The 14,654-nt window shown below is 37.2% G+C and overlaps 1 protein-coding gene across 1 annotated transcript in view; it reads right to left on the reverse strand.

The window, feature by feature from the left end:
* Positions 1-2,772: 2,772 nt before the first annotated feature.
* TTK (TTK protein kinase) overlaps positions 2,773-14,654 on the reverse strand; it is a 29,913-nt gene continuing 18,031 nt past the window's right edge. The window contains exons 12-23 of the mRNA XM_066545899.1: positions 13,768-13,949; positions 13,512-13,648; positions 11,665-11,791; positions 10,507-10,599; positions 8,647-8,804; positions 8,412-8,563; positions 7,093-7,217; positions 6,705-6,785; positions 5,293-5,469; positions 4,895-4,985; positions 4,563-4,660; positions 2,773-3,467 (exon numbers count right to left, since the gene is read on the reverse strand). Coding sequence (XP_066401996.1) covers positions 3,378-3,467; positions 4,563-4,660; positions 4,895-4,985; positions 5,293-5,469; positions 6,705-6,785; positions 7,093-7,217; positions 8,412-8,563; positions 8,647-8,804; positions 10,507-10,599; positions 11,665-11,791; positions 13,512-13,648; positions 13,768-13,949 — 1,511 coding nt within the window. The 3' untranslated portion in view covers positions 2,773-3,377. The remainder of the gene's footprint in view (positions 3,468-4,562; positions 4,661-4,894; positions 4,986-5,292; positions 5,470-6,704; positions 6,786-7,092; positions 7,218-8,411; positions 8,564-8,646; positions 8,805-10,506; positions 10,600-11,664; positions 11,792-13,511; positions 13,649-13,767; positions 13,950-14,654) is intronic.

The following is a 14,654-nucleotide window of genomic DNA, read 5'->3' on the forward strand; positions in this document are numbered from 1 at the left end:
GAAGAAAGAAGCAAGGATTGTTATAACTGGCACCTGCAAGGATTAACCAGAGATGCTTGCTGAGGAGTTCAGGGAGCAAGCTAGACTTCACACCATGGCTAGAACTCAAGTTTGTTCAACTGTTGAATTTTTAACATGATACTTACCACCACTCCCAGAATTAGTTAAAACTGTTGAGTATGCAACCATTCTTAGGTACTTAAAGGAAGAACAGAAATCCACAGGAGGGACCAAAATAGTGACAATTTGACAACTTACCTCCAGACTAACTCACACTCTCTGCTCTGCCCTCTGCTGTTAGGGATTTTACTATTTCCCTCCTGCACAGCTACATGTACAGCAGTAGCACCTTAAGAGTGCCTTCCACAAGACTAGATGAGAAGCAGGAGTTTGACTCCTCCAGCATCATGGTGATGGATTTGTGAATAGATTTTTCTTGTTCCTTGGTCAAGTGTCCTTAGAGCAGAGGTATATGCAAGCAAACAGCCTCCTTTTCTTGATCTTGTCAAGGACTCAGTTCTAGGTGTTGTCACAAGAAGAATAACTGCATGAGCAGAGCCTTCAAAACTTAAAACTTTATTTAGTGTTTGAATTCCAACTAACCTTACAGAGCAGAGTTCAGGCAGAGTCAGAGAATCATGGAATCAAAAAACATCCTGAGGTGGAAGGGACCTACAAGGAACATCAAGTCCAGCTCCTGGCCCTACACAGAACATCCTAAGAGTCACACCAGGTGCCTGAGAGCATTATCCAAACACTTCTTGAACTCTGTCAGGCTTGGTGCTGTGACCACTTCCCTGGGGAGCCTGTTCCAGGGCCCAACCACCCTCTGGGTGAAGAACCTTTTTCTGATATTCAACCTAAACCTCCCCTCCCCTCTTCCTGCCATTCCCTCAGCTCCCACCACCACAGAGGAGAGGTCAGTTCCTGCCCCTCCACTTACCCTCCAGAGGAATCTGGAGACTGAGTCATGCTAGACCCATTCATAAATGAAAAGGAAAGTAACCCTTCTGCAGTTAGGTTTCTTTTATAGTGCCAGCTGCTGAGCAGAGCTTTTGGAACACAGTTTTAGATTTACAGGCTGTAGACTCCCAAACCCATTTTTCCAACAAGAATTATAACAGGGAACTTAGTGAAGTGTTCTCATTTACCTTTGTACCCTTCACATAGCTGTGGAATCTCATTATTAGCTGATATGGTATTGTACTGTAAATTTATCTCTTTACAGACATACTCTGCTTTACCAGCCATCTTCTCTCTCCATTATATACAATGTCCTGAAATGCAGCCTTGAGGGTGACAGTAACACAGGATGGACATTTTGTAACCTTGAAAAAGCTTTTAGCAGTTACCTGTTACCCAACATTTAAGATTGTTATTTTGTCCTTTAAAGCTAATCACACATTTCTGTAATTCACTTATGCTTTTAAGACTCCAGCAGAACTTGAGAAGGGAGATAGCTTTCAATAAAGCAGAAAAAAAGCCCTGAAATAGTTTGAAGACTCGTAAGTGGCAGCTACCAAGGCAGACAGATATCCTGCAGCATGTCGTGGAGGTGGGGAAGAGGAATAAATCAACTGCCCATCTGCAATGGAAAAAAATTATTTTAAAGGGATGATTGATAACAACCCACTGCCTCTTATCAGCCCCAGGGCTCTTTCATAAGCTCCCTCTCATGTCAGTTATATTTCCTGTGGGTTCTTCAACAGCCACGGAATAAGAGAAAGGCTTGATAAATCATACACTACAAAAGAAAAATAGCTGTAGCTATTGTAGGACTGCTATGCAGTAATGTAGCACTGCTTCTCAATATTCAACACAAACTAGGGAAGCAAAACAGCAAAAGTTAACAACTGTAACATTAGAATAACTACAAATAATTTTTTCAAGCTCTGTAATCTAGACAAGGACTTGGGAAACTTTTCACTTTATGAAAAGACATTTCTGCAGAGTAAAGATTTTCTTCACAGGTTTTTCTCTGAAGAGGCTGATACTTCTTCCCCCCTTCCAGAGAAAGCCAAAGTGTTTCAGTTCCCATACCTTAGCAGTCTCTCAAACTGTTTAGAATATCAAATGTGCGGAACAATAAAATCTTTTCTTCATTGGCTTCAACTTTGAAAATTTTAATATATACATAACAAGCTATAAACAAAAGGTGGAGTACAATTAGCACAGGTACTCCTTATGCCTGAAATACCTCTGAACTTCTGCAGCAGCAGCACTAAGTCTTTAAAAAAAAATGAGCAAGAACAAGACCACTATGGGGAACAAGCCTTTTTCACTAGAAACATGGGACAACTACCCCCATCCTGACAGATGACTAATTGAGATTCCACACCCTGTTTCACATAATGACAATGAGACCAACCCCTTAAGTTTATCATTCCAGGTTTACTCTTAAGAAGGAGATGTGCTGTTCTTTCTGTGCTCCAACACTGCAGTGGAGCACACATTCTCTGCCCCTGTTTCAGCCCTCCTGTTTATCAGGAATAATTCCCACTCTGATCACTCTCCCTGTGTAATGTAGAGAATCACAGCTAACCCAAAACAAGGGAGGGCCGGTATGAACATACACTCGCATCAGAAATGTAATTCAGTTAAAACCTGACCAATCCAATAACAACCATGTAAAATCCACTTCTCTTACATTCAGTGCATTTTAGCAAATGCTTAGTATCAATGCCTTTAAAAACCCAAATTAGTAATTTATTACCATTGTGAATCCTGAAGGAATTTCTATTTTGAAATTTGAAAAGCAGACTTAACCTGTAATAGCATTTTTAATACAACAAGAGTCATTTTATTCATACAAGTTCAACACAGTACTGATGATTCCATCATAACACTCAACCACAGGAACAGCTCAAAAGCCGGGTGACATTTACATGCATCTACCAATATTATAACTGGTGGTTTATACAGAATGCTCATTTCCAAGGTATTTATTAGCAAAGGACAGAACAGCATAACACTGTTTGTGCCTTACGAGATGTTTCAAAAGGTATTTCATGTTTTTCATGTACATCAGCTGGCTTTTTTTGGGAACTTTTTTATATTAGCTTCTCCTAAGATCTCATCTTGAAAGATTCTCACACAAGTTTTTGTACTCCAGACACGGTTGTGCTTTGTAAGTAACACAGACCATAATCACCAAGTAGCCATTGTCATTCCTCAACCCAAGCAGCATGCAAGGAGTGAAAGAGCCCACTGTAAAAAGCATTCAATTAAGCTCTTTTTAATGACCTGAAATCATTATCAAAAGAACACAACGAACATATAAAAATGCAAACTTTATGCTGAGTGTCCTTTTAAAAGCTAGCAGCACAAAATACTTTTTGAACAGACCAGACATCTGTTGCATCCTGAACAGTAGTACATCATTTTGTTGTCCATGTTTTTTGACTCCCAGGTTTTGCAAATGCTGATACATCAAGAGTTTTACCACTGTTGCACTGTTCATATAAAGTCTGAAAGTTAAACACACAGGGTATTCAGGTGAACATAGTTGTACTGCACGTGGATTCAAACAATATAACAAGCATTACACTTGAAATAAATCATCACATACTGAAATATTCCATATTAAAATTGCTCTGTCAAATCAAAAAATAAAACACTTAAGACAGCTTAGTTGTACCAGTTGTAATGCAGTGCAGTGCCCAGGGGAAAATACATACATTGACTTTGCAGTGTGGGCAAAGTTATAGAGTTTCACAAGTCAGGAGAGAACAAATGAGCTGGAGAGATCTAAAAATCAAGTTTACTCTATTAAACGTCTCCACTATGGAAACCCCAGCATGGAAGGAGTTATTTGTGTACTGGGGGCATGCAAGCTCTACATGAGATACTCAGATGCCCACAAACAGCCAAATCACCATTTTGTTAGAAGAATAACTACTTGTTCAACCTCATATTCAAAACAGATCAAGTGCAACTAGAAGTGTAAGCATGAACTCCTTTAGATTTAATATACATTGAATTTGCTTTCCTCCCCATGAAAGCAGTTTTGCATTCTCTAGGTCTTATGTATATTTTACCACCATCACCTCTGAGACACAGATAGAAAGAACAGAGTTGAAGATTTATCAAGCTTCTCTTTCAGGCAATAAACAGAGAGGCTGCAATACTTCAACACACAGGAACTAATTTACAATAACACTGGCATTAACAGCTCAGCAACTTCCAGGATGCAGGAACAGTTGCAGTCCAAAAGTGTGCATACTTAACAGATCAATTGAGATAATTTTTCCATAGTGAGGGTTCTTAAATTAGAAGACTCCCACATAGGGGTTGCTTAAAAGCATAGCAGATCTACCAGGAGGTGGAAAGGAAAGAAAAAACTAAAAGTAAAGATTACTGGCATCACTTTCAACCCTTCCAATTCAGAATAATGTAGAGAGATTCTGCATCCTTGCAAATAGAAGCGCTAAGATATGCAATGTTTTCCCAGCTATGGCTGAAGATTTCATATATGTATTGTTTCAGTTTCACTACTAAACATTCTAACCTTGCTCTGAATGGGCATGTACTACAACACAAAATAGAAAAGACAATTTACTTACCCTCGCAGCTCTAGAAATAGAATTGGGAGAATTCAAGCCAACAAGCTGGCCAAGGATACGTTTCATTTCCTCTGTTGTTCCTTTTGCATTTGGAACATCTGCAGGTAATTTATACTCATGGTGAAATTGTATACATTATCAGCATAAAAACTGCCAGAACAGTTTGCAACAGGTTTAAGAATTAAAATAGTGAAGTCTTTTCTGAAGCAGATGTAGGCACCAAACAAAACTGAGTCACATCAACAAGCTCATAGTACCTCTAATTGTAAAGTGGTTTTTAATGCATAGTTACAAATACTATTTAGTAAAAATGTATTTTAAAATAAATGTACCTGTTGGACAATGACTTTGAATTTGAACATAGGGATGTACCAGCAACTCCGAAACAGAAATTCTCTCTTTAGGATTTCTTATTAAACAGCGCTGCAAATGAAGAAAGAGGAAGAATGTTTTGCCTATAAATTATGAATTGTCCTAGGAATTAACAGTATTTACTTTGGTTGTTGAACCAAAGGACTTACTTAGCTGGTATTGAGCTGAAAAGAGACTTTAATATGAAAACTACATGAGTAGCTCTACCTTAGTTCTTCTTTTAGAATAAGGCCTGTTACTACAAGTAGCAGTGAGCATCTCTCTGTGGAAAAAGTCTTTTGAGCACAACTCATTCAGTTTTATAAAATATGCTTTAAATAAAGAAATTACCATTACTTAAAACAAAAGGAACAGTTACCTTCAGCACATCTTGAAGATCCTTCTCAGCAATATCTGGGAACCCTATTTCATAGCTTGGATCAACAATAGCATGCATTTTATTGATGTGACTTGTTATATGCTGAAATGGAGTCCTTCCATATGTCATACAGTACAAAATGCAGCCCAGTGACCACACATCACTTTTGGGACTTATCTAATATTAAAAATAAAAAAAAATTACTCTCTACTTAAGGAACTGGCCCTTCAGTCAATTTATCATGTATTTGTACAGTTTTCATTGTGTAAGAGATCTTTGTTACTATTACACAAAATCACCAAGACAGCACGCCATTATCTACTAAGACAGTAACATTGCTTCCTTCACTGATATTCCATAAGAAAACTATTGTTGTAAACTATTTTTGAAAATCAACTTACTTGAAGAACTAACTTAAAAATAAAGTTAGTCCTTAACAACTCAAACTGCAGGATTCTAATTTCAGATTTAAAAATAAACACAACTAAAAGCATACTAAATTATTTAAATCCAGGAAATGGTCAGAGATCACTGCTATATCTCCTAAGTGGAAAGCCACAATTCAACTCCTCTGGGTTTAAAGGATTCAGATCCATATTTCAACTATGACACTCAGGCTGGTCCTTGCAGGACAACTTTGCACTTGTCCTTTTGAAGCTGAAGTACTTCAAAAGAAGCACAGAGTAGGGGAGAGGGGGAAGTGGAGAAAGATGCATACAGAGAACCTGACTCCCAGCACAGTGGTTAGATTTCTGCTTAGATGAGCTGAAAAAATCTGCACTTCGCACGCAGTTTTAATTTAGAAATACAAAAGGTAAAAAAATTACCATCCTTAAAAAAAAATCTACTTTTGCAATATTTTATTGTCTATTTAGGAAACAAAGATTTTATTTCATTACATAATAATACTTCCATTCAACTGTTAAAAAGTTAATCTTCATGTACATGAGAGTACATATGGATTTTTGCACCAAACCATGTAGGCCTCAGTTGAATTTTGTCTGCTAATGTGAAAAGTGCTTTCCCTTCAGTACTTTTCTCATCATTCACATTCCATTGCCCTGGTGATATAAAATTTTCTACAATACACAATACTCTGTAGCAGAGAAAAACTAACAGGATACACTGAACTCATATGTGGCCCTAAAATGCCCAAGCCTGTGCCTCTGTTTTACTTTCAATTTTACGCACTAATTGAGCACTTACATTTTTCTAAACACTATCTGCCAAATGCTTTTAGGTAGTTAGGGAGATTAAACTTAACCTTCCAACTCTGCACACCATTACAGCACAATAAATTCTCTTCTGTTTAAGTTTCAGTGGAAGATTTTGAAAAAAAATCTGAAGATATATGATTCTTCAGATTCTTCCTTCCTAACATGAAGGGAATAGGAGGAAAAAGATCATACTACCTTAGAACGAGGCTTGCCATTTTCTCCATAGGAAGACTTATCTTCTATTGCTTCAGGTGGCATATAATTCATTGTGCCAGCCTAGCCATAAAAATGAAAAAATATTTTAAGTAAAGCATGCATTAAATTTAATTAACTTAATAAAACTTAGATTTCTGTCCCTAAACACTGAAAAGCATCTTAAAAGTTTGTTTCTATTAGGGTTGAATGCCATTATTATTTTCTTCATTAAAAACATGTAAAAAACAATATACATTAATTATGTACACATATAAAACCATTCAGCATAAGATTTCAATAGTAGTTGAGGTTATTACAATCAAAATTATCAGCAGGTACTATTGCATTTCACAGAAAAATGGACATGAATTTTCCAGAAGTATTTCACCTGAGAATCTTTAATGATACTTGTCACATCTGGCTGCATTTGGTTTGCAATGCCAAAGTCAATTAGTTTTAACATTCCATCAACTATCAGAAAGTTTGCTGGTTTCAGATCACTGTGAATAATGCCTGTAAAAAAGAGTTTAAAGTAAATCCAAATTACTACCATAAGGTTAAACATTACTCAATTCCCATAACCCTTGCATAGAGAGAAAGTGCAGATTGGCTTTATTTGAGTCTCTGCAGATTTCATAAGAGTGCTTCCATTTTTTCCTAAAGAGTTCTTAACTTACATGAATTTACAGTTAGAAGTACTACTTAATCAAACCTGCAGGTACCCCAGAACAGCTCCAAGCAATTTGAGTTGCAGAGTTTGTCTCAGTTTGGGACAGACACTCCAGCTCTGTGGGCACATAGCCACACTGGATTGCTGCTCTGGAGCAGTTCAGTGGCCTGTCTATGCTTGTCGTTCTCTCTTTCATTAGCTAAGCAGGTAGTTAAAATAAAATAATTATATTGCTTAGTCTGATTAAAGGTACCATTCACTGAGGAATATACACAACTGACTTCTTACAAACTCTACTTGCACAATTTAACATGAATTTTGGTTACTATCTACATAGTCAACCAATCTTGATATTTTACAAAAATCTATGTCTTTTTTCAAAACATCACATCTATGTATGCCTGCTGAATTTCAGTAGGTTTTGCTGTTTGCTATATTTTTGAATGTTCCAGTCCTAAAATAGATGATGCTTTATGCTACATGCACTACTCTTCACTTCATTATTACATAGGAAAAGATCCAAGTCTGCCTCTCCTTTATACTATACAGACAAACAGAATATAGATGCTATAGATGCATACACAAATATATAGGTAAAGAGGAGAGGAAGGCCTGAAGAACTCTAGCAGAAAGCTGGAACACTTTGTCGAAGTAAAGATGGCAGAGCTGTCATTATGTCAAAGCTAAGTATGGAGAGACTGAGTGGCTAAAATTTGAGTCTAACAGAGAACAAGTGGGAGTATACGAGGTAGTCTAAAACAGAAAATATTTTCTGGCTGTTGAAAGAAAGCAGATAGCATTACATAGACAGTGATATTTGTGAGATCCTTCTTGACTTAGCCAAGTCTGTCTCTGGATCAAGATTTAACTTGGTTTTTTGCATCACTGCTTTTTTTTTTTAAATACAGTAAATACCCATCTTTGAAGATCACTAAGATTACACCAACATTAAAAACAATACCACCTCCAAAATTAAAACAAGAGCCATATTATCTGCCATATATCCTATACAAATACCTAGAATTATTTAAGAATACCATATTCATGGATTGTGTGAACAGCTTCCAGCATATTTTTCCAATAGCTCTTTCGTTCCAGTGGATCCATCTTTTTTTTCTTTTTAAGCCAGCTATTGAGATCGATATTTCCACACTCCATTACCATGTAGATATGTTGATCAGTAATTTCACTAAAAATAAAACATGTGTTAAAAGTGAAGGAAATATCTTTTTACAGTGAAATACTGGTTAAATAAAGTTAGTATTTACTCACTAGCCATAAAGGCGGATGATCTTATCACTATGTTGCTGCAGTTTACTCAAATGAGCAATTTCATTCTTATAGCTCTCAACAGTCTGTTGATCAGCTTCCTCTAGGTTCACATATTTGACAGCATACAGCTGCTTCTTGTCATTCAGTACTTGAAACACCTACAAAACAATATGTTAATAACTTCATTCATCCCTATTCCAATGTACCATGATCCTTCATCTCAACTCAGCCAGAATACCAAAGTCTACCTTTTCAAAATGAAGAAACAATCTGACAAAATTCATACAAGCCAGCATGAAAAAAATCAAAGACACCAGTTACAACAGAACCAACCCTCTATCAGAAGCTATCTTGGTGCCACATTATATTTCACCAGGTGTAGTACATCATGAGTCTGCAGTGTTCCTAAGATAAAGATTATGAAATAACACTCTCAGAGATAAAGGTTTGATCTGCCCTCACACATTCACTTTGTCACACCATGATCATTTGGAGGCTAGACTACATGGCACATTAGAAGAGGTTGAGAGCACAAAGTCTCATTTAGTCTTGAGAAGGCTGCAGGAAATCCTATATGCAGTCTTCACCTATTTAAAGGGAAGGTATGACAGACTCCTCTTGAACCATCCAAGTATGAGATGCAACAGACATAGCTAACAACAAGGAAATCACAATTGAATGTTTTGATTTTTTCACTGTCATATAGACCAACAGGAAAACTGCTTGTCCAGATAGGCTATGAAATCTCCATCCTTGGCAATATTTAAACACAAAACCCCATGCATACCCTGCTCTATTTGAGCCTTGTTTTAAGCAGACTATGAGAAAGTGACATGCAGAAGTCCCTGCCATCCTACCTCATTCTACAACCATACATTGGCAACAGAGAGCTCCTCTTTCTGGAGTTCCCTGCTAACTGAAAGCTGGCTAATATTAGTCCAACTGGCAAGAAGGATGGGAGGGCAGACCCAGGAAACTACAAACTTGTTAGCCAAACCTCTGTTGCTGCAAAAATTACAGAGAATATCCTACTGGGTACAACTGAAATGTAACAATCAGACAGTCAACATGGATTCACAAAGGGAAAGACCTCTACGTAATTAGTTAAATTAGGTATCCTTAGGACACATCCTCCCAGAAGCTCTGCTAAAACACATGGAGAACAGGGAGGTGATTTGAAAGAGCCAGCACTGCTTCCCCACATGCAAGTCTGTCTGACCAACCCAGTGACCTTCTGTGAGGGAGGGACTAAATCAGTGGACAAGGGAAGAGATAGAGATGTCATCTATCTGGACTTCTGTAAGGCCTTTGACATAGTCCCCCACAATATCCAGCTAAACTGCTTATGCTGTTAAGAAACTAAGGAACTATAACAAGCCCAAGAGATTTTGCCAATATTGTTTCTCAATCTCCCATGACCCCAGATTTCCATGTAAAAAGCATCTCACTCACCACTTCAGACATAGCTACAACTCTACTTCTCACACAAGTTACAGAAGTAGTTAAGAGATGGTCTGTCTCCTTCAGGCTCTCAATCAACTTTACAAGTCACCCATTTCCCAACAGTGTAATCACACTGCTCTAAACAACAGCCTTTCACATTAGGATGTACACAATGCAGCACATCTCTTACAATAGAACAGCTGATTCTACCAGGAATTTTAATGCTTACTCTACCACAGAAATAATCTTCAAGAGCAAAAAGTCTAAGCATGGCACACCAGCAAAGTTCTGGATTCCCTGGGTCAAACATTGTGTACATGTTAACACTAGGGACTCATTAGGTGATTTCAACATTTATAATAAATTGTACTACTGTGTAAATGAGTGACTGACTAAAAGGATAAAGGAGCACCTTACCTTACTTGAGCCTCCACTACCTATTTGCTTTAACACTGTATAAACTCTTCCATTGATGACAAGGCATTCATGCGAAGGTACAGAAGCTGGAACCTGTGTACACATAGAAAAGGTTAAGAAATAAATATTGGTACATGCAACAGAACTTGAGAGCTCTACTTTTATTACATTAAAATGCTTTAAGTTGTCTTGCTCTTTCTGAAGATGATAAAGTTGTTTAGAAGCAGTAAGGAAACTTCAAATGAAAGCTAGATCCCCATACACTAATCATCATTTGGCATGTGACATCACTGCATTCATGTAAAAGGTGCCAATGCTCCTTACACTGGAAATCAAGAAAAGAATCTTTAATAAGGCTTCCCAGATCATTAGAGACACCTCCCTCTTTACATATAAGGTCAGAAACTACACTACCTAAGAGACTTTCAGTCTCAGCATGAAACTTAAGAGCTGTACTGAAGCCATTCTTTTTGAAGCTAATAGCTAAAAGACTGCAGTAGTGTGAAGTTGAAACAGCCTGCATTGCTCATATCTGCTACACCAAGCCATAGAAAAGTCTCAAGTTTGATTTATTAATTTATCAATACTTATCCTCTGGTAGGAAGCTTAAACCTATCCCCCAGCTTTATCTGCAATTGGGAAGGTTCCTACCTGAATATGCAACACATCTAAGGTAACCCATTTTTACATTATGTCAGGCCACAACAAATGTATCAAAATTTGTGAAATCTAAAAAAAAAATGGAGAAATGCAATCTTTTACCTCCCTCAAACTCATGATTTTCAACACACACTGCTTCTCTTTAATGGTACTGTACTGGGTAATACCAGTGTAAAAGCACTGCAGAACAAAAATAGAGGCTCTAGTTCTTTTCTCTGTCATTAAGTAAGACCTGAAAAGGCGTAGATTGCTTAGAAAAGGCTTAGACAAAGGCTCCAGCATTTTGACAAAATTGAACTGATTTTTCAACATCTGACTTAGGTCATCTAAATTCAGACATACACACAAAGAAAGTTATTTTAGGAATACTAGACTACTTTCCATTACTCCTCCAAGAAGATGAACAGTAACTCCAGATGAAAAAAAATATATACACACATTTATTTTACCCAAAGTAGTTCCCAATGAAAATATGTGCTAAAATGACAAAATTGTTACCTGCAAGCCAACTTGATTTTGAAATGGAGTTGCTGGAGTATGTGGTAAATAATATGGGAACTGGCTGTATGGAGTAGAAATTTGACATCCTGGCAGAAACTTGTCCTTTACAACTGGTGTACTGAAACTAACAAAAAAATAAACAGTATCTGCATTAGTTGTATTTTCTAAGATTATTTTAACAACAAAGTTGAAATCTTCAGTGTTTCTTGAAAGTTAAGCCCTAGTGACTAGCAAGAGCTCAAGCCTCCACTTCATTCACTAATTATCATTAAGACCACTTCAACATCTTCATTTAGAAGTCTTTTTTGAAATACACTGAAGCCATAACACGCCATAACACGCCATAACACGCCATAACACGCCATAACACGCCATAACACGCCATAACACGCCATAACACGCCATAACACGCCATAACACGCCATAACACGCCATAACACGCCATAACACGCCATAACACGCCATAACACGCCATAACACGCCATAACACGCCATAACACGCCATAACACGCCATAACACGCCATAACACGCCATAACACGCCATAACACGCCATAACACGCCATAACACGCCATAACACGCCATAACACGCCATAACACGCCATAACACGCCATAACACGCCATAACACGCCATGCAAATACTTTTAAGAACACAAACTCACTATCTTCAGACAATAGCTGGCACTTCCGAGCAACTGAAAAGTGAAGGAACTATAATGCTAGAAGAGCTGACTCTAAGAGAGTATGAGCCAGTTACTCTTCTCCAGCTTATTGTTATTTATTCAAAAACTTTTTAGATTACCTATTTTTTAGAGTAAGCATATTCAGACAGACAACTTCAAAAACTCTCACTATTGCCTTAAGAGCTTTAGCTACACTGTGTATGAGCAGAAAGATCATTGATTTAAGAAAACTAAAGATTGTAAAAAATCCTATGGTATTTATTTTGTTCTCCTGATGTGTCTACCATCTCTTTAGTTATATTTCTAAACATACTAAATTTTTCCCCAATTGTATTTACAGAAACTAATGCCAAGATCAGAACTGGAAAAAAAATGTATATAACTAGGATTTATTTGGTAGTGTAAAATCACATAAGTTTAAAAAAAAAGGACAAAACAAGTCCAAATAGAGAAATAGAAACACTGAGCAATTCTGCATATTTAGCATGTACAAACTAAGTAAAGAGAATTTATTCAAGGACTTTTATCATGTTCTTTCATGAAATTATGTGGTTCATGCCCTACCTACAGTCTGAATTCTGCAACTATAGAGACAGAGGTCCTACCAAAAGGAACAGTACTTACTCAGCATACAACCTTGACCTATATGATTCATCCTAGAGACTTATGAAAACAAAAAGTAATCATATAATTAGAAAGATTTGCCAACACAGGCATAGGGGTTTATGCCTTATTTAAGGTAACATGGATAAACAAATGCTATAACTTCCTAACGTAAGTGCTTAATTCTGCAAGCTTCTGGATTTATCAAAGTGCTTTTAAAAATCTCAGACACTTGCATCATTGGAAATAAACTGATATATCATTATCAATCTAAAAAGCCTCTCAGCCACAATTTATCCAAAAGAAAGTGTCATGTAGCAGGGATCAGTGAAAAAGATAAACGCTCTACTAGGGACTTATTGATTTGATGGTAAATTTTCAAATGCTGAAAAACTGCCCAAATAGGCAAAGGTCCCTAAATGCAATCTAAATCTCAAAGTCAGGCACTTCACAGAAGCACTTGGAATATTTGCTATCGAACAGAAAAATTTAACAAACCCTGTAAAAATCTGCTTCAACCTTTCCAGAGATCAACTACCACCTTATAGTAGGCTTACCAGGCCATATAATCATTAGATGTGGTGCTTGGTGTTCCATAAATGTGTGATGGGTCACTTTTCTTAGAAACAGCATCTGATGGTGATGATCGTCTTGAAACAGGATGACCAGACTGTTCAATGTTCGTTTGTTTTCCCTACAAAGGGCAAAGCAAGATATTATATTACACAAGGAGCCACAATTAAGAACACAAATAATTTCTTCAACATGAGAAGGCTGCTAGCACACATGTAATGTATATTTTTGTTACTTTACCTCTCCATAGCAGCTTCTCTGTGACACTTCTTGAGCCGGCATTTTTTTTCTGGCATTAACACAGTTTAGTTTAATCTGCTCCAACTGCTTTCTATAGCTTTCACCAAAACTAGATTGCTGCTGTTGACTTTCCAGATTCCTGGGCTCTGGTGTCTTCAGCTCCAGATGCTGAACTTTATTTTCTGTGGGAAAAAAAAAACCCAAACAAAAACCAGACTATTAAAATGAATCAATATTCAACACTTGAAAAGTTACTACAATAATTTTACCTCATTTTCTAGATCAGACTAAAACACAGACAATTTACTGGAATTAGGCCTTAAAAGACATTAATGAAGTCCGTAGCTGCATGTTCAATTCAGTGTAGTAAAATGGCAACTTTATTCAAAAAGTCTTAGGATAACACTGTAACAGTAACAGAGATGCAACTGTTTCTACACCAACACAGGCAATGAGAGTAGGTTCACAAATCATACTACAACATCCCAGGCTATTGAGCAGGTTTATAAAGCACTGAAGATAAGCTTACTACCATACTCCAAATTAGAAGTCTGTTGTCTGCAACAATAGGCAACCTATAATCCAAGTGCAATGACTGAAGCCAGAGGCCTAAAGGGACTTGTCACTGTCTCCTAGTTCCTTTTGCACAGGTAGTACAAGAGTGAAATGGTGGGATGTGACAGTGCAAGCTGCAAACAGCACAGCTTAAGAGTGCTCCTTCACAAGCCTGAAAAGTTTTCTTTTCAAATTACTAGAAAGCAACATCCCATGCCGAGCAGCTTGGTGCAAGTCAGCTGCTGAAGGACTGAACTACCTCAACCAACATCTAACCTGGAAACAGGAATGAAGCACAAACAGGGCAAGTATGACCTGAAACCAAATTATTC

This window comes from Molothrus aeneus, chromosome 3 (genome assembly GCF_037042795.1).
Source record: "Molothrus aeneus isolate 106 chromosome 3, BPBGC_Maene_1.0, whole genome shotgun sequence".
NCBI lineage: Eukaryota > Metazoa > Chordata > Aves > Passeriformes > Icteridae > Molothrus > Molothrus aeneus.